Here is a 17,792-nt window from a genome sequence, read left to right as displayed (position 1 = left end):
CCTAAGAACCCAGACACCTAAGAAAACCCAGACACCTAAGAAAACCCAGACACCTAAGAAAACCCAGACACCTAAGAAAACCCAGACACCTAAGAAAACCCAGACACCTAAGAAAACCCAGACACCTAAGAAAACCCAGACACCTAAGAAAACCCAGACACCTAAGAAAACCCAGACACCTAAGAAAACCCAGACACCTAAGAAAACCCAGACACCTAAGAAAACCCAGACACCTAAGAAAACCCAGACACCTAAGAAAACCCAGACACCTAAGAAAACCCAGACACCTAAGAAAACCCAGACACCTAAGAAAACCCAGACACCTAAGAAAACCCAGACACCTAAGAAAACCCAGACACCTAAGAAAACCCAGACACCTAAGAAAACCCAGACACCTAAGAAAACCCAGACACCTAAGAAAACCCAGACACCTAAGAAAACCCAGACACCTAAGAAAACCCAGACACCTAAGAAAACCCAGACACCTAAGAAAACCCAGACACCTAAGAAAACCCAGACACCTAAGAAAACCCAGACACCTAAGAAAACCCAGACACCTAAGAAAACCCAGACACCTAAGAAAACCCAGACACCTAAGAAAACCCAGACACCTAAGAAAACCCAGACACCTAAGAAAACCCAGACACCTAAAAACCCAGATGCTAGATGCTGTAAGTTTAAGAGCCTCGGATTTGTAGTTCCTGCCGAATCTGGTCATTCTCTAAGGAGTAAACCATTTCTGACGTATGGCAAAGCGCAAAATGATCGGCACATTGGGTTGTCGGAGTGCCGTCAACCGTGCGGCTCCGATAACGTCTACATAAGCGAACCACACGCACATTTTAAGTGACACATTGTGTCTCGCTTACTCACTAACAAGTAAAGATGGTCGTTACCTCTCTCGAAACCTATGAAGAGTTTGATAAGATTCTCAGGACGCTGGGAGACAAACCTCTGTTCGTCCTTTTTTCTGGTATCGGATGTGGGCCCTGCGATAATGTGGCTCCCGATCCGTAAAAAGTTGAGTGATTCGCACGATATCATTTAATTTACCCTTGAGCTCCTTTCATTAAAGTTTAGAGGGGTCTCAGCGGTGCTTCAGTGACTACATTGCATAGGCCGCAAGAACTGGAAGTCGTGAAATGGGCTGTGCTGAACCCTGGCTGCGCTTGGTGGTGGGAAAACACTAGAGAAAGAAAACATACGACAAAACTGTCAGGACAATAATAATTGAATAGAAGAAAGAGCTTCTGTAGGAAGCAAACTTAGATAAGACTATATATCATCGCTTCCAATTACCTTTACCCTCTCCTACTACAAGTTGTTTTTTTTTTCTTATATTCATCAATAATTCACTCGGCCCACGGAAATATCAATGCATGTATCTGATGAATTGTTATCGAGTCCACAACGAGTACACCTTCAACTCAGTTCATCAACAACAAGCAGATGTGTCCATTGCCATAAAAATCAAAATCTTGGGGTGAGATCTTTCACATCACCCTCTTGGTACACTCGTAATATCAAAATTGCGGGTGTCCGAATCTAAATTGATTCAACAGAAACAGTTCCATCAGAGAGCGTTTTTTCGGATGGCTCCTCAACTTTGCCCTTTTCTAAGTCTTTATCATCCGTAATAGAAACACCAAGGACGTGGTTGATTTCCCCGGATCCGAATCTAAATCCAGAATATTTGTCGTTGTTAAGGTATCCAATCAAGAAAGCCATGTTTGTATAATAGTATAGATGATCAATAAAATCTGGGAAATCTGTCAATATATATACCAACTTGTGGCGACAGCTCTATACAGACTTAGGGGGCAAAGCCTAAACAGAACTTATCGAAGCCGCATATCTGAAGGCAATGCGGCCACACTTTGAGCCGACTTTTTTGCGCTTTTGGAAAAGCACATGGCTACAAACGCGGGAGATAAACCACACTTACAACTATTCTGCTAGCTCAAATGACCTTTAATCTTATTCGGGCATGACTATTTCGACTCTTTGATGACAAAGCTATATCTTGTTCAAAGATTTATGAGAATCACTGAGCAGTACCATGTCGCACTGTTGGAATACATGCTCTATATGCAGGCATGATGATATCCTGTTGCCCAGATTCCTATAGTTGCTATGATGATGACCCTCTTACTTGCTTGCCATCCAATGTCTTCACTATATAAGGATGGCATCTCCCATCCTTCTTTCCTTAACTAGTTATCTCAATACACTACGAACCACTCTTTACTATAAACCCAGCTATGTCCGTTACATAGTCTTTCTTACCTACAGTCGTGCACCCTTCATCTAACATCTTTATAAAGATGGTAGTTAGCTTCGGCGCCATCAAGAGTTGATCAACTTTGAAGGGTCTTCAGACTACCATGACGTCTTCTGTGTACAATCGTCGTAAGGAAGCAAGAGTCCTCAGACTATTGAACCATTCTACCGAAGAACGAAGAAGATCAAGACTATCATAACTAATGAACCCAATTGACCATACTCGGATAAGAATAGATTGGGAAAGCAATGGTCTACTAACATGCTCGTTGACCAACAGTTGGACCCTCAGCAAACAGTGGCTGAGAACTTGAACACTGAACAACATATCAAACATAAGCTATTGACTATTGACTATACGGTTTGTCTACTACAGAGAAGAGTTCAGGCTTACGAAATTCAGGTGTTCATCAGTGACGGACTGGAAACTTATGACTACAGCAGAACAACTAAATAATACGTTCCAAACAGACTAGCGTGCTTAGCTGGGAATAAACAACAATGGGCCCTGACATCAAGAACAACATATGAATCTACGAGACTACAAATCTTTTTTTAAAGTCAGGAAGTCTCAAACAAAGCACGCTAGACGTAAGGCTCAAGGCAAACTCCATGCATACATAACAGAGATTAGACAGAGAGGAACCACAATAACTCAGTGGTACCCACAAACACAAGAGCAAACGGGATAAGTTCCCTGATAATAGGGAAGGCATCTATCTTGGAAAACACAATAGAACAACAGTCTTTGTGTAAGGAATCTTTCACTTCCCGGGAGCTCTTGTGAGGCGAGAACTTTTATAACTGTCATCTCTGCATTGCAGGTGGAAGAGCCCTATACCATTCAGCGGTTGGAGTCCTTCGACTATGCATCATCGACTATGCATCATTAACCCTAAACCTAAAGGTCAAGAAGGAGAGACGTTGACAAAGCAACGCCCTTCTAAGAAGTCGAGGACATGGACACAAATTTGACGAACAATCTAATTGTGATAGAAAATTAAAGAAGCAAAACTCATTTTTCTACACATTTGCACAAACTCAGCCTACACATCGATTGGTTATTACTGAGTCAATGCAACTACTCCAGCCATCATTACAGAAGGTAGAGTATAGATGTTTCCAATGTCTTTATCGGTGTCTAGCACTTCCACATACAAGGACTACTATGACATTTACCGGGAAAGTCCAAGGCCAAAGGGTACCAAGAGTTTAAATACATCCTAAGAAATCTGCTTTACATCTATCTTAATTACAAAGCAGTTGGCCGATTTCCGAATAGTCTACAATAATAATGCAGACTCGAGGTCCATACCATCTACGCTGTACTACAAGACTGGTATCATTTCCAAGATGACAAATCTCCAATTTCCCCGTCTTTCCGCATTTCTTCCAGCCTAAGAGATAATACTCCCAGTCTTATGCAACTCAAAGTGCCATGCTTATTAACTTTTACCTGTGTAACCTGTGCATTGTTCTGGACGACTATCGCCAGTAAAGCTCACTAACATGGACACTGTTATTAGAAAGACTTGGAGAAGCAAGATACACTTGCTGGGATACGAGGAACGCACATGGCCCAACGCGTCCAAGAATGAGATCATCAAATCGTTAATTGGGCCACAGATGCTACATTCTCCTCAGGAAACTCAACAATCAATGAACAGAGCTATGTTACTGAGTCACCGTTGCAATTCTACCACAATACTGGCATTTCGAAGCGTCATGAGTGTGAAGCTGTTTTTTCACCTCACAACCCCAACTGGGTTCATGGCTAAACTTAGGGCCGGAATATTTGATCATATATCGACGCATCGTCTCGTATGAATGAACAAGAGTATACTTATGCCAAGCAACGAGACTAAACAGCTCTGAAGCGCCATCCAGTTCTGGAGCAAGAACATCATTGAAATAACATCATTGAAATGTGAGCTAGAAGTTGAGGTTTCCACAAGCAGCTTGGACAGAAACCCCACTTGATGCCAAAGGGGGATCGCTGCATTTTCGACATCCATGAGACACGAGCTCACTGAAGGTTAAAGCGACAAGGGTAAAGAAATTACATTATCATTGACCGGCAAATGTACCACGATACAGGTAGATAATGACTGGCACTTCGTTATTCTCATTAGAAACCAGGAATGTATGGTAAGGTGACCTTACTTTGGTACCTCAGACCATAATTGGCGCTCCATTATGTCTCATTATTGACAAACCAACCCTCGCTCTAACTCGCCAACATCATAAGAAAAGCGAAGAAAGAAAATCCGCTTAAGCTCGTGTTTCCTATCCAGAAAGAGCGTACTCTAATAAGCGCCGCTGGACTATATGGCTACCAGGTCAGGTACTCCTCAATCATTCTCGCTCGATAGAAGAGAGTCTACAATAGAGACCCACTATCGTTAAAAGGTAAGCCATTTATTCGTTATCTTAATAATTGACTTGCGAAAGATTTGAAAGCAAAATATGACCAAAGGAGAACAGGTCTCTCCGTCGATCGTCCCTTTAGATAATAGGTGGATTATTATTGACACTTAAAGCCCGTCAGTAATAAGTATATGAAGCTAAGCAAAGCACATTATACCAGGTTCCACCACTAACCACATCTTGGAGATGTGTTAGAATGCTACTAACAGCGAAACAGCGAACGCAGAAACTGCGTCAAGTGGAGTCAACATTTTGACTCTTTACAGTCCAGTTCCAGTTGACAGAATCACCAACGCCTACGCACAATTCTAGGAAGACGTTCTTAGAGTCCTAAGCAAGCCATCCCACTGACTTCGTCCAGAATTTTTTTGACCTCCTTACCCCGGAAAGTTAAGGAGGATGTTTCTCTGGCGGCTGGTATTAAATCTTCCTCTGACAGGGTGGAATGGATACCAGGGAAGTCACAATGCAAAAAGACATTGAAGTAGTGAGAGTGGGGACCTCCATGAATCTTGGCCGGTTTAGGAGAGTACAAGCCTAGAGGGCAGGCTCGAGAGACGAAGTCAACACAGCTCCGAGTACTGTCCCGGCTAGCAGGACAGCGTATGCATCGTCGGTGAGTTCAGAACGGTTTTAGACAAGAAGACTACTATTCAAAGCGCATGGTGCCAAATTGGCGAAAGGGGGAATTCATGTGTTGTTCTCACTTTCAGATCTATATGAGGGAGATACCTCCCCGAAGGTCGCCAATTTACCATTGATTTCCATGCAGCTATTTAAGTCAACCCTAATAAGAGGAACCAAAACAACATAACAAGAATATCACTACTAATCAGAACCAAAGAAGGATTGCACACTTGAAGTGATGATCATAGGAAAGGAAAGCATGTTAAGAACGGGTTTAAGTTCACCAAAAGACTTCAAACACATCCGCAATATCTAATAGGTTGAACTGGAGAGTTAGGGAGTCACCAAAGTTCCCCCAGTTATACTTCGAGCATGAAACCTAACGGATAGCAGGACAAGCACACTCGCCATAGAAAGAAAAAGGGGATAGTGAGAGCAGGCACAACAGTCAATCAGGTTCTCAACCAAGGAACTCAACAGCCAGCAATACAGTTCGAAACAGCTAAATTAAACGTTGGTCCTTAACAACTAACATGGATGCTTAAACAAAACGATGTCGAACTTTGAACTGATAAAGTTAGCTGGACCTGATTTCACTAATCCCAAAGGAACTAAACCACGAAACCTTGAACAGAGACTTCCCCTAATGACACACTAAATGGACTACGCATGCAACCTTGGGCTGATCAAATAGGCTTTACTCCCATAAGAAGGAGACCTGTCTTAAAGAGTGGATTACTAGTGAACAAGGCCAGTCGCGTTGAAGACACAACATAGAAATGTACTCAGAGATTATTTGTTAAAGGCGGCTATGACGGAACATGAGCAAGTTGCGAGACAAGAAGTCAGGAAGAAAACAGCAGGTTACCTGGGACAATTGCAAATATAGAAGGACGGGTCCTACGGAAGATTTCATCAAAGAACTATCTGAAGAAGCCAGATACTTGTTAACCTAGCTACATCTCTTGCGCAACAAAGATAAAGGGAATTCACCCTACCGCCGAGCTACAATAAATCCGCGACAACCTTGGACAAAGCAGAGAAGATAAAATAAATACTCTGCTGTGGTACTACAACGAGAGATAACAACCAGTTTGTCATGAGGTGTCTCTACCCAGATGTAATGTCTTGAGCACCATGAGCGTCCCGACCATACGGTTGCAACACTCACAAACATGTCTAGGTTCTCGTTGATGTGCCTGTGGGATATAGAGTAACAAACTCTATCCCAGTGGAAAAGCGAAAGTAAGAGGACAACCGGTCCCAAGAGGACAGACGGTTCCAAGAGGAAAGAAGTCAATTTTCGAACGAACGATCAATATGTGACTTAAATAATCGTCGAAGAATCAAAGGAATCAGAACTGTCATTCATCATCAGACAGTTACGCCCTTCACGAAGCTTTGGGCTCAAAATTCAGTGTCATGGACAATCATTTAAGTGGTCCTTCGAATGTCCCAAATCCTTAACAACAACTATACGAACATTTACAGACTACTTTTGATAAGGACGCTCCACTGATACAGGCCATATCTACCCGAACTCAAATGAATCTTAGGCCACAGGCTAAGAACGGGTGTTGGAATACATGCTCTATATGCAGGCATGATGATATCCTGTTGCCCAGATTCCTATAGTTGCTATGATGATGACCCTCTTACTTGCTTGCCATCCAATGTCTTCACTATATAAGGATGGCATCTCCCATCCTTCTTTCCTTAACTAGTTATCTCAATACACTACGAACCACTCTTTACTATAAACCCAGCTATGTCCGTTACATAGTCTTTCTTACCTACAGTCGTGCACCCTTCATCTAACACGCACCCCTTATCAGTCGTGCCGTATGGAGCCACCTCTCGAAAGTTGTAAGGGGCGTAGCTAAGGCGCGCATGAGATACAAATCCAATGCCCGTTTTACTTTCTAGCATTTGGATTATCTTTTATTGATTACGATAAGGAATTGGTTTCCCACCTACCTGAAAAACAACTCAATGGTGTACCCGTGTTGAAGCCCCGCGACGTAATCAAACTTTATCAAGGGTGCATGCGTTGCCCTGTCAAGTGTGCGGCGCTGATTCCACATTGGGATGCCACTTTGATAACGGCAGTGTATGTCAAGGCCTTCAGGTGGTAAATAGGGGCTATCCTTGAGGTAAAAAAATGGGATACTGCAAGCCTAATTACATTATTTCGCTGACTGTGTCACATAACTATATTCGTTAGTATTGTCACTCAAGAAGAATTGTACCGGAGAATTAAGCTGAGAAATGGTGAACATGAAATTGTTATTGGCTGTACCTCTTATGATGATAGGAGTAGTGCTGGCAGCACCAATTGATGCCTCAGAGGATCATATTCTTAGCTATGATGGTATTTTTCCCATCCTCAGCACCACCATGGGTAAACACCACGACGACTTAGAAATCATCAAATTCATTGTCAACTTCGAGGACGGCTCACTGCGCGAGGTGCCAGTCGCAGACGTGGACGAGGTTATCGTGTCCATTCCATCCTGTGCTCACTTCAACGTCTCATTTAATTCCAAAATGTCACTGGCAAATTCAGCATATATACCACCCAAAGCACTGAAGATTTCAGCTATTGTACTGCTTTTGTCAGCGAAATCAATATCGTGATGGTTACCACCGTAAGCAAGAAGGAGAACATCTTCCACCAACTCATTGGGACTTTTACCTGGATAGATATCAACAGCTTCCAAAGCCTTCCTCGCCTCATCATCAAGACCAGACCAAAGACTCGAAACGTCTGCCGCCTCGATGTTTCCAAGACCTAAGTGCTGGCCGATGTTTCCATCGACGTTAATGGGCTCCGGCTGTTGCGCTGTTGCTCCAACAATAAGGCTCACCAAGGGTAAAACATTAATCATAGGCAAATACATTTTCTTCAATAATTAATTAGCTAATTTTCTTTGAATAATCTTGATTTTGGAATTGCGGTGCTCCTCAGCTCTCTATATATACCCTGAGGAATAAAATTACTCCAACGTGCAGCTAATATTCCGATTGGCTTGACGTTATTGCGGCAACACCGATATGGTAGCGCGAAGAGATTATTATCGAGCGTTTACCCCAAAATAGCCTAAATCTCTCTACAGGTGTCTATCTTTACCCGTCGTGCACCTCCTTCAACATAGAAGTCACTATGCGTGTGTCAAAATGCCTCATGCGCCTTATGCGTAAATTGCTATGGACTAAAAAATGGAATGCGCCGCTTAGATGACGTTAGATCCCTCGAATAGCTCGAAAACCACGACGGCAGAGAGCCATTTAGAGGCAAGAGAAACTACTTTTGGTGCAAACACTTCAGAATAATACCTCTCTTGCTTTTAGGCGTCGATCGATAATGTGCGAAAAATTAAAAGCTGTACGCTGTCTGCGTACGTCATAGGTGACCACGTTTGTCAAGAGCAAATGCTGAAGATAGAATAGTATCGAAGTTTGCAGAGACCTATTGATAACTCGTAATTGCATTAGCATTTAAGCTCTCGGAAGTAGTTTGAAATCGCTCCAACAGCCACGTGGACTAAACACTTGGGAGTTTTAATGAGAATTAAATGTGCTTACCTGAAACTGTGGAAACTTCGATGAAGTCGGAATGTGAAAGATTTGCTTGTTACTTTCTGAAGAAGAAAATATCCAACACTCGCGTGTACGCTTTGGATTTAGTTAGATCCGAAGTTAAATAAGTGTACTGTTGAGAGTTCATTGTGATGGAGCGATTCCTGTTTATTTTTTTTTTTTTTTTTTTGTTGAATTCAATTAAATGGAAAGCTCTATACATGTATATATCTGAAAGAGAAAAACCATCTATTACTCAGATCTTCCTCGTTTGACAAAGTCGTGTGAACCCTAATGGTCCCCCGAAATGCCACTGGAGTAGGATCCGCCATCATAAAGATAGTAGTTTGTATACCTTCCACCAAAACTTCAGGCTTTAGAGAGGTTATATAGTTTTAAACCATATAGCAGTTACTTTTTATTATTTTTTTGCATAATTTTAAATTATTATGGTACGGCTTCAATTTGGATCATCTGGAAACCTGGGGTATGTCTCTAATTTAATCGCGTTTTTCTCATATAGTAACAAAATCAACTAATATAAACACACTGTTAAAAATCAAAAACAGGATGAAAAATGAAAAAAGAATAATCTTTTAAGCTATTCTTACTTCTACCCAAGAAATAAAAGTTTTTTTCCTCAAAATACTACCTGTGTGGACCCTAGGAGGCATTTTTGAGTTTTTGCCAAAATCGAAGACGCGTCGCATACTTGAAAAGTTGTCTTCTGATGAGAACGTACCTGAAAACAGAGGTAATTGAGCCCTTTCTGACCCTTAAGCCTCTTCTAAGATGACGTTTTCAAGCATCTAATAGCTGCCAAGCCATGTCTTTTTCACTATTGCAAATGATTGTCTGTTGTGCTGTCGACAACCTTTTGTCGCTTATGGCTAGTATTAACAATTCTTCATATCGACTAGCAATGCTTAGTTTACAATTAAGCAGAAGAACACAAGAATTTAAGCTGGAAATGGCTCCATGAAGACATTTTGGGATTTATCAAATGCCTGTAAAATGTTCAACAATTGAGGTCACATAACAACATCGAAATGGTGCGAGGTATTAATCCCGTATTATTGTTTAATGTATGTATCTAGTTTACCCAATGGGAACTCTATTTGAGGATTTAAAATGGTCAAACCACTTTGCCCAGAGTTGAAAGAACACCTTTTTTTGGCCAAGCAAAGCCCAAAAGAGGAACATTGTTAGTTCAATACCTTTCCCTTACCGGGTTTATTCGATACTTGGACATGATGAAGCTAAACATTTCAAACATTCTCTGGAGAATCTAATAAGTGAAAAGGTTTGTTGAGGACCCTAAGATATTTTGCTTGACTGCGTCTATTTACCAGCGCCTTATTCTTAGCTATACATTGACAACTTTAATCAACAGTTATATTCCCATCACAAATTACCTTGCAAAAAGTCTATGGGAAGATGAAATTTAAAATGATGTAGAACTTTATTCTTGATAGTTAGGTCGACACTTATTCATGGTGGGCGTAAAGTATATTTTTCATTTCCTCATTTCTCGTGCTACAGTGTAAGTTGAAACTAATCAAAAAAAAATACCACCTAGATTGGCCATATGAAGCTTTACCTCAAGCTAATCAAGTAAATAGAGTAGAAAGTAACACGAGTGTACTTTTTCTATTGTTTTTCGATCCAAAATTAGCCATTTCCACTACATCGTCAGATTTGCTCAACCCACACAACGCCCCGCTCCAGGAACACGATGACGGGTCGTAATACGAGTCTCTCAGCTCCAATAACCACTTTAAAATTAGGTGGCCCGCAATGCTTGCCGTATCTCCTTTTTCATTTAGGATCAACTTTTGAAACCATTGCAATGCCCAAATAGGCAAGACGATCAAACATCATGGACCAATTGATAGTCCCCAAATGGAAAACTAATGAGACCACCTAGTAAAAAACAAAGAAAATTTGATTCAAGAAATGAATATATAAGGGCTCCCATTTCCTGACTTTATTCAACATCAAACAAAAATGGCCGCTCAAACTACTCAGAACAAGAACAACACTCCAAAGGACAACAACTTGAACAAGCACGCTGGACGTGGTGCTGTTCCTTTTATGTGTACTATCGTTTAGATAAATATATATCTCCTTAACTTAAAAATCTGTAGAACTCGATATGGTGAAGTCCATATTCATTTACAGCCACAGCTGCCTGGTTCGCCCTCTGAATATATTTCTTCTATACTTTTAAATTTGACGCAACTGATGTCTGTGAAGAATGTTTCTCTCCATTATTGTACAATTCTTGCAAACCAAAACATCATTCTTTTAACCTGGTTGGAAAAACAAGTAATTAACGCTTAAATAACATAATGAAAATATCTTATTGAGATTCCACCATCGATAGATAGAGGAAAAGCCAAGACTTAGATATAGCCTGATCTTATAAATTTCATTTCCGTGACCCGGACATCCTTTCGATTTTGTGTCAGAATAATAGTGCTCAAATTGAGGTTCTATGCAATGAACCTGAGTCATTTGAGAAACATGATTGGCCTCATTAGGAAGAAGATGCAGATTGCAATGCCTAAATTCTAAAGAAGTCAGCTTTTTTCTTGAGCTGGAGATGACACAAAGGCCAACTCCATGACTCAAGTCGTTAAGTACTGCAGAATATATAGTTGAGCAGTTCCCTCGTTTCAAACCTCAATATTTCTACATGTTGATCCTTATCTATGGCTTGTTGGCCTTTTTCTATCTTGGCACTCTGGTTTGCGCCAGCGACGAGCACTCGGAGTCAGACAGTGATAGTTTAGATCTGCATTTTGAGGGGAACTTTTCGAACTGTGAACCCATCATTTTAACTGGGAGCACCGAGGAGCGGAGTGCTTTGGTCGAACAAGTATACAATATGGAAATACAAAATGAAAATTTAGCTGCAGCGCAGGAGGCTGCCTCACTCTGCGCAATAACCTCCAACACAACAATCTCAACTCATTTTGAACAGAGCAATGCAATAACTTTCGTCATTCATGTGGAAAGCGAGAGTGATGAAAGGTACAGCATTGCATCTGGCTGCTTGCTTAAAAACTTCAAGGGTACGAACTCGATTCGGCCAGGTAATGCAATTCTCGAGGAAATTCTGGCTGAAGAGAACTGTGATACTGTCCGGCGTCTGTTATGGTGGCTAGATATTGCCGAGCTTAAAGATTTGGCAAAGATTCGTAGGGGTAGCTAAAAGAGTGATGCCAAGGATTTTGATTGATTCTGTTTTCGAAGCGAGTTCATATTAAAAGCTCCTTCTAGTCAAGGGCAACCTATTTTGTCAGTTCTTTACTCGCATTCATTCAAGAGCTTATCGACTTGCATTACCGCGCGAAGAAAATAAAAGCAGGAGAACATTCTCATATACCAGAATTGCGTCATTGGCAGGTGAGCCGATGAGGGGACTTCCTCGCTTAAGCGATAATGGAGCTGAGTCCTCAAGGAAAGAAAGCTCAGCCCCAGGTGGGTAATTGTACAAACTCACTTCACGCGTCAGAGATATAAAGTTTAATGGAGATTTTTCTTTTATTGAGTAGTTCTAGTTTTCCTATGCCTTGTTCACCAGCCAACCTTGTGTTTCATAGTTCAAGGCAGTCGTGTGACCATGTTTCAGCGTCGAACGTCTTGACCTTCCAGAGGCAATGAACGTTTAACTTAACTTGCGTCTGTTGCCTAGGCGCTTAGTAAATGAAGTTTTCTTATTTTTATTGGAGTTGCAAGTGAATAGATAGGAAGGTGCGTCTCATCAAACCATACGAGGATCAAGAAGTATAGAACTTCTCAAACCTTCGAGCTTAGGTAATTACCACGAATATTTCCTTCGATACATTATCGTCGAGGTGAGATAAGCAGCAGCACTTTCAGCGCTAATACTTGCTTGTATTGAAGAAAAAAAAGCACCAATGCATCTTACATAGAACCCTTCATTAAGTATGCTGGGTAATTTGCGTTTCACTTTTGTGTAATATCGATCGTCCAACTAGTTGTCTCAATATGGTAACTGTAGACCAGAACGACCAGAACGCCTGGACCTGTAACGAGGCATTCATAGTAGCTGCACTACTTACATGAATTAAACTTCTTCTCCTTGAGCACTACAAATATCACAGTCAAGCACTGAACCGAATTAATATAAACTGTAGCCGACGGTACCCTAGATAGTATATCTAAACAAGGGGTTTTCTTTGTCTGTCAAGTCGGCAAATTCAAGATCTTCTATTTTATCAAACTGTTCATGGTTGTCTCCCTTTGCGTCTCTGATTCTGTTCTCTCTCGCCATCACTATCCAAACCATAGCCATGAAGACAGAGGTGAAGGCGGTACAGATGACCATTGCAACCTTAGCTCCCACATAGTCAGGAGCTTGTTCAGCTCTGAAGGTCTGGGGACCGACCAAGTTACCAGTACAGTAACCGATCAAAAAGAGGGCATTCACCGTTACTTTCTTCGTGTGGCCAGCCACATTCGAAGCAGAGGAAGACAAACCACAAATCATCACAACAGGACACACGTAAAAAAGGCAGTATCCGCCTAACTGGGCATGCTTATCAGGAGCAAATGCCACCAAGCAGAGACCCACAAGAACCACAATGTTGGCTGCGTTGGCCCAAAAGAGTCTCTTTGGATAGAACTTATAAGCATACCCGAAAAGAGAGCACCCCACAAGCTCTATAGCACCACACACAGTTTGGATTTTGAGAGTCTCTGGGACACCATATCCGAAAGATTCGTGAAGCAAGATTGAACTGAAATTTGTAAGACCACCATTTGGAATGGTGGTGGCAACTCCAATGAAGAAGTAAAGCCAAGTCTTGATATCGGTAATGGCCTCAATGAGTTGGTATTTCTTGAAAGTTTTGTTACCAAAACCCTGTTGGTTGCTTCTAATTCTCTCAACAACGAGCCTCTTCTCATGATCAGTTAAAAACCATGCCTCGGTTGGCTTGTTAGGAAGATGGAAGAAAACAACGAAGCCCATGAAGATGGTGATGGCACCTGTTATAATGAAGATCAACCTCCAGGCTTCAATTGCGTAGCCATCCATGTTATTGTAGAGAGACAAGGCAACGGCACTAGAGCCGAGCATTACGCCCACACCGTTGAAAGAGAACCATAAAGCTGTTCTGAAGAAAGCCTCTTCCTTCTTGTACCATTGGGAGGTGACAATGACAAACGCTGGAGTAACAGAAGACTCTAAGGCACCAAGAAGAGTCCTCAAAGCGATAAATCCTTCGTAATTTGGAACAGCATGAAGACACAAAACTATACCCCAAAGGACAATGAAGATCGAGACTGTAGTGATAACTGGGAATTTTTGCAACGTATAGGAACAAGGAAGCTCGAAAGCCAAGTAACCAAGGTAGAACGCAGAACCAGTCCACGAATACATGTTACCCTCCATATTCAAATCTTCTCTCAAGCCCATAACAGCAGCCATTGCGTTGGACGACTTATCCATGAACTGGACCGCATATAAAAGACAAACGACAGGTAAGACGCAGCAGTCGATCTTAAACAAGAGTTTCCTGTCAGTCTCTTCATCAAGTATGGGTCTTTCTTCATCTTGGGACATAATATAATCTAAAGCTTCATCTTTGGTCTCTGCCAAGTGGAGAGCTTTACCAGTGGTAGGGGAAATATAGGAAGTGATTCCGTTCTCGACATCGACATCAGCGATGGACACAGAAGCACCCAGCTTCTTATCGTCTTGACCCATAGTGAATTTGTGAATAAAGAATTCACGACCCAGACCCTCTGGTCTTATATATCATGATTCCAAGGTTCTGGTCGAAATTAGAGTTACAGAAGATACAACTGCTTTTGTGCGTCAACCTTTTGATAAGAATTGAAGCACAAAACCGACCCACAAGTGACGAATTAGGAAACCGCGTGTGGAGCAGCGAATTGATGATCGAATCGGGCGTTTCGTTTATTTTGTGGGGTCGTTGAGGCGAACGTTCCTGGACGCCTATAAAGCTTGGTGGTGATATGGCTGCAAGTTGCATGAAACAATACTAGATTGAAATTTTATAGACATCTAATGATTCAAATCAGTTTTCCTTACCAACAAAACTGACACCACGTTTTCTGAACAACACCAGTTGCTAGGTTTCGCAAAGACCCGATAATGTGTTTCTGTGTTCTGTTATCTGGGGCACATGGTCTGCCAAGCACTGAGATAAGGAGGGAAGGGCAAGCATCAAATTCTCCTTCGAGTAAACGGAGGTTTCTTCAAAAGACGAACCACAAAATTACGAGACAAGAAAAAAGTAAGTCATTCACTTTTCACCCCACTAAAAAATCGTCTGGGAAAACGCCCAGAAGAACTTTTACCCTTGCTACCTCTTTTCTGCACAAAGAACGCCGCTACCGGCCCTTTATAGATAAGCAGGTAAAAAGGGTCTGCCTGCGATGTAAGACAAGCTACCTTCGGTTCCGCTGGACGGCTTTTTAGCCGATTGCTAGTGTGGTAGACTAGATGTTCTCTCGGTGCTCTCGGCGATTTCGGCGATTGCGGTGATAAGATTGCCAAACCTACCTGGACTTCATTGGAGAGTTAGATGGAGTATCTAAGCAAGAAAAGTGCTTACAGCGGCTGATAGTGTCTGATTGGACCACTTCCAGCAACGGGTTGGGCTCTCATGATATCTCTGCCTGTTGGCCCATGAATACACCCAGCCTCGTTCTAAAGCTTACAACCGAGGTTCTTCAAGTCAGACTCCACACTTCTCTTTGTAGCACCCACGTTTTCGCCCCGGGGACTCTCGACTTTGTACTTCAGATTTCTGTCATTTAATTTGTCCTCGGTGATGCAAGAGTAGCCGGAGTCTCAGACTGAATATATAGTAGGATCTTTGTGACTACTGGTGTTAGTACTATGACCATAAATGCGCTTACGCTCGATAGTTTCGTCACTTGACCAAGCCAAGACTTTGCTTTGCTTAAAACGAAGCCACTTTTGTCCTCTCAAGTTCATAAATTGATACGTCTAGGTGTCTGATTATGACGCAACTCCTGAATAACTTCAAGATTCTTGCCTTGACCAATGAATCGTTGGCTGCCACTTCTGGAAGAGGGGTGGTGTTGCTTGTGTCATAAAACTTCACATCAAACAGGGATTCACTAATAAATGTTGCTTGACGTGTGAAGACACCAAACTAGGACGCAACACTTAAAATGGAAATACTGGTGATCCTTGCTTTCCAACGGTGATATTCGTCATTCGAAGGTCTGTGAGGTCGCTGTACCGAGGTTCCTTACCTTTTGTGTACTTTTTTTTTTCTGTCTTGCTTTTGTGGTTAGTATCTGGCTCAACTTGATCCACAACTTTTATTCGACACCACCCGTCATCCTTGCTCCCTGAAAATTAGGGAATTTTTTTGAAATCTAACTATTTTCGTTTATTCATCCTTTTTTTATTTTTGTGTTTTCTTTTTTACAATCTTTGGCAAAACTCGAAAAACTGGTGCTCACTTGTGTATTTACTACGCGATTCTAGATAGTAAGCATAAACCGTAAAAACAAAGTACCGCTTAAAAATCCAATTCTCGTTGGAAATGCTTCAAATTGCAACATAATGTATCTCTAAGTATCACAAATACTGTGACCCATTTTTTCCCCGCTTTGCTTGCTATTTTGGCTGTCTTTCTACTCCAATGTGGATCTTGCGAATCTCAACCAGATTCATGGAGACGGACAGCACAAAAACACTTAGCGGCATCAAGTAAATGCAAAAGAAGGTGAAATTATAGTAAATAGCAAAGGGGGTATGCATTGACATGAACTTTGATAACCCTTCAATGAAGTTGGCTTTTTGACATCGAAGTTTCTCATGGCGCTCTTACAGAATCACTACATAACTTAAAAACAACTCCGAATAAGGAATCCTCCTAGAAAATCTTCCAATATTCACTGATATCTGTGGCTTCCAAAAAGGAGAAGGGTTACATATATCAATGTTATATGGGATGGTACAGCCAGCGCTGGCTCACGAGCTCCATTAATCATCGATCAACCACACTTCCACAATACTAGAAGGTATTATCAAGACGGACATAAGACTACAAATGTGGCGCTTTACATCTCTTTCCCGGGCGATCGGCCAGTACGTGGGCAACTTTAGTTTTGTGTAAGGTTACAAAATACATGGACTTTGGTAAACCTTCAGCCTGGACCAGCCAGTTTACGCTTTGAACGACTTTGGAAATCCGTAAACTTGTTTCTGAATATTCGGGCACCACCGAGGCCAGCACTTCACCAACGTAGTAAAACGTAAATAAGCCAAGGAATTCACTCGTTTTTGATCGTCATTGTAGGTGAAGAGGCATGGCTTTTGATTCTAGCGAGATGGCTGGAAGACGCTGAGCCACAGGTAGACTCCCTACTTGATCTGACATTCTGGCTTGCAAGAAGCAACTCAATCCCTTTAGCTGGGTGGAAAATCTCCAGATAAGCTTCTATTCTAGAATAGATCTCCCTAGGAAAGAACAATCAGATCTCTGTCCTCCAAGGATAGGTGTGACCCTGCAAATCATTTACCCAAGTTGGTTCCAACCTTTCAAAATGAAGAAGCTGGTATCTCTTGGAATTCGCTGACTTCCACGAAGCATTGTGTTTGACCGTATTCAAGTTTTCACGTATGCCATCGATACGACGCTACGGTCAAGGATAAGAAACCGTAATCGTTCTCTCGAAGCATGTTCCCCGCCAAAGGCATAGTCGGGTAAGGAAGTTGTTGGGCCCCGTATTGTCAAACTCAGCTTGCATGCTTATCAAGGGACCCTGACAGTCCTGGAGAATGGAATATCATTCTATCAAGCTGAACTCGAGAGATGTTCCTGCTAATTATAGCAAGC

General features: G+C 41.8%; 4 protein-coding genes across 4 annotated transcripts; 2 read left to right on the top strand and 2 right to left on the bottom strand. All coding sequences in view use genetic code 12, as the record gives it.

Annotated features, from left to right (window-relative positions):
- Window positions 1-31: 31 nt before the first annotated feature.
- CXQ85_004553 (uncharacterized protein) lies at window positions 32-2,737 on the top strand (the record flags this gene model as incomplete). The annotated part of the gene is made up of 2 exons (XM_025488167.1): window positions 32-675; window positions 2,518-2,737. Coding segments are annotated over 2 exons (864 nt in total), but the record flags the coding sequence as incomplete, so codon positions are not given.
- Window positions 2,738-7,853: 5,116 nt separating this feature from the next.
- On the bottom strand, window positions 7,854-8,222 carry CXQ85_004552 (uncharacterized protein; the record flags this gene model as incomplete). Its single annotated transcript, XM_025488166.1, has 1 exon — window positions 7,854-8,222. One exon carries the CDS (start codon window positions 8,220-8,222, stop codon window positions 7,854-7,856), a length of 369 nt encoding a protein of 122 aa, XP_025341974.1.
- Window positions 8,223-10,920: 2,698 nt separating this feature from the next.
- CXQ85_004551 (uncharacterized protein) lies at window positions 10,921-12,130 on the top strand (the record flags this gene model as incomplete). The annotated part of the gene is made up of 2 exons (XM_025488165.1): window positions 10,921-10,998; window positions 11,549-12,130. 2 exons carry the CDS (start codon window positions 10,921-10,923, stop codon window positions 12,128-12,130), a joined length of 660 nt encoding a protein of 219 aa, XP_025341973.1.
- Window positions 12,131-13,090: 960 nt separating this feature from the next.
- On the bottom strand, window positions 13,091-14,653 carry CXQ85_004550 (allantoate permease family MFS transporter; the record flags this gene model as incomplete). The annotated part of the gene is made up of 1 exon (XM_025488164.1): window positions 13,091-14,653. One exon carries the CDS (start codon window positions 14,651-14,653, stop codon window positions 13,091-13,093), a length of 1,563 nt encoding a protein of 520 aa, XP_025341972.1.
- Between the last annotated feature and the right edge of the window lie 3,139 nt (window positions 14,654-17,792).

Source organism: Candidozyma haemuli, assembly GCF_002926055.2.
Source record: "Candidozyma haemuli strain B11899 chromosome Unknown G_2014730914, whole genome shotgun sequence".
In the NCBI taxonomy this organism is placed as follows: Eukaryota; Fungi; Ascomycota; class Pichiomycetes; order Serinales; family Metschnikowiaceae; genus Candidozyma; species Candidozyma haemuli.
This window is presented reverse-complemented; position numbering and strand designations above follow the sequence as displayed.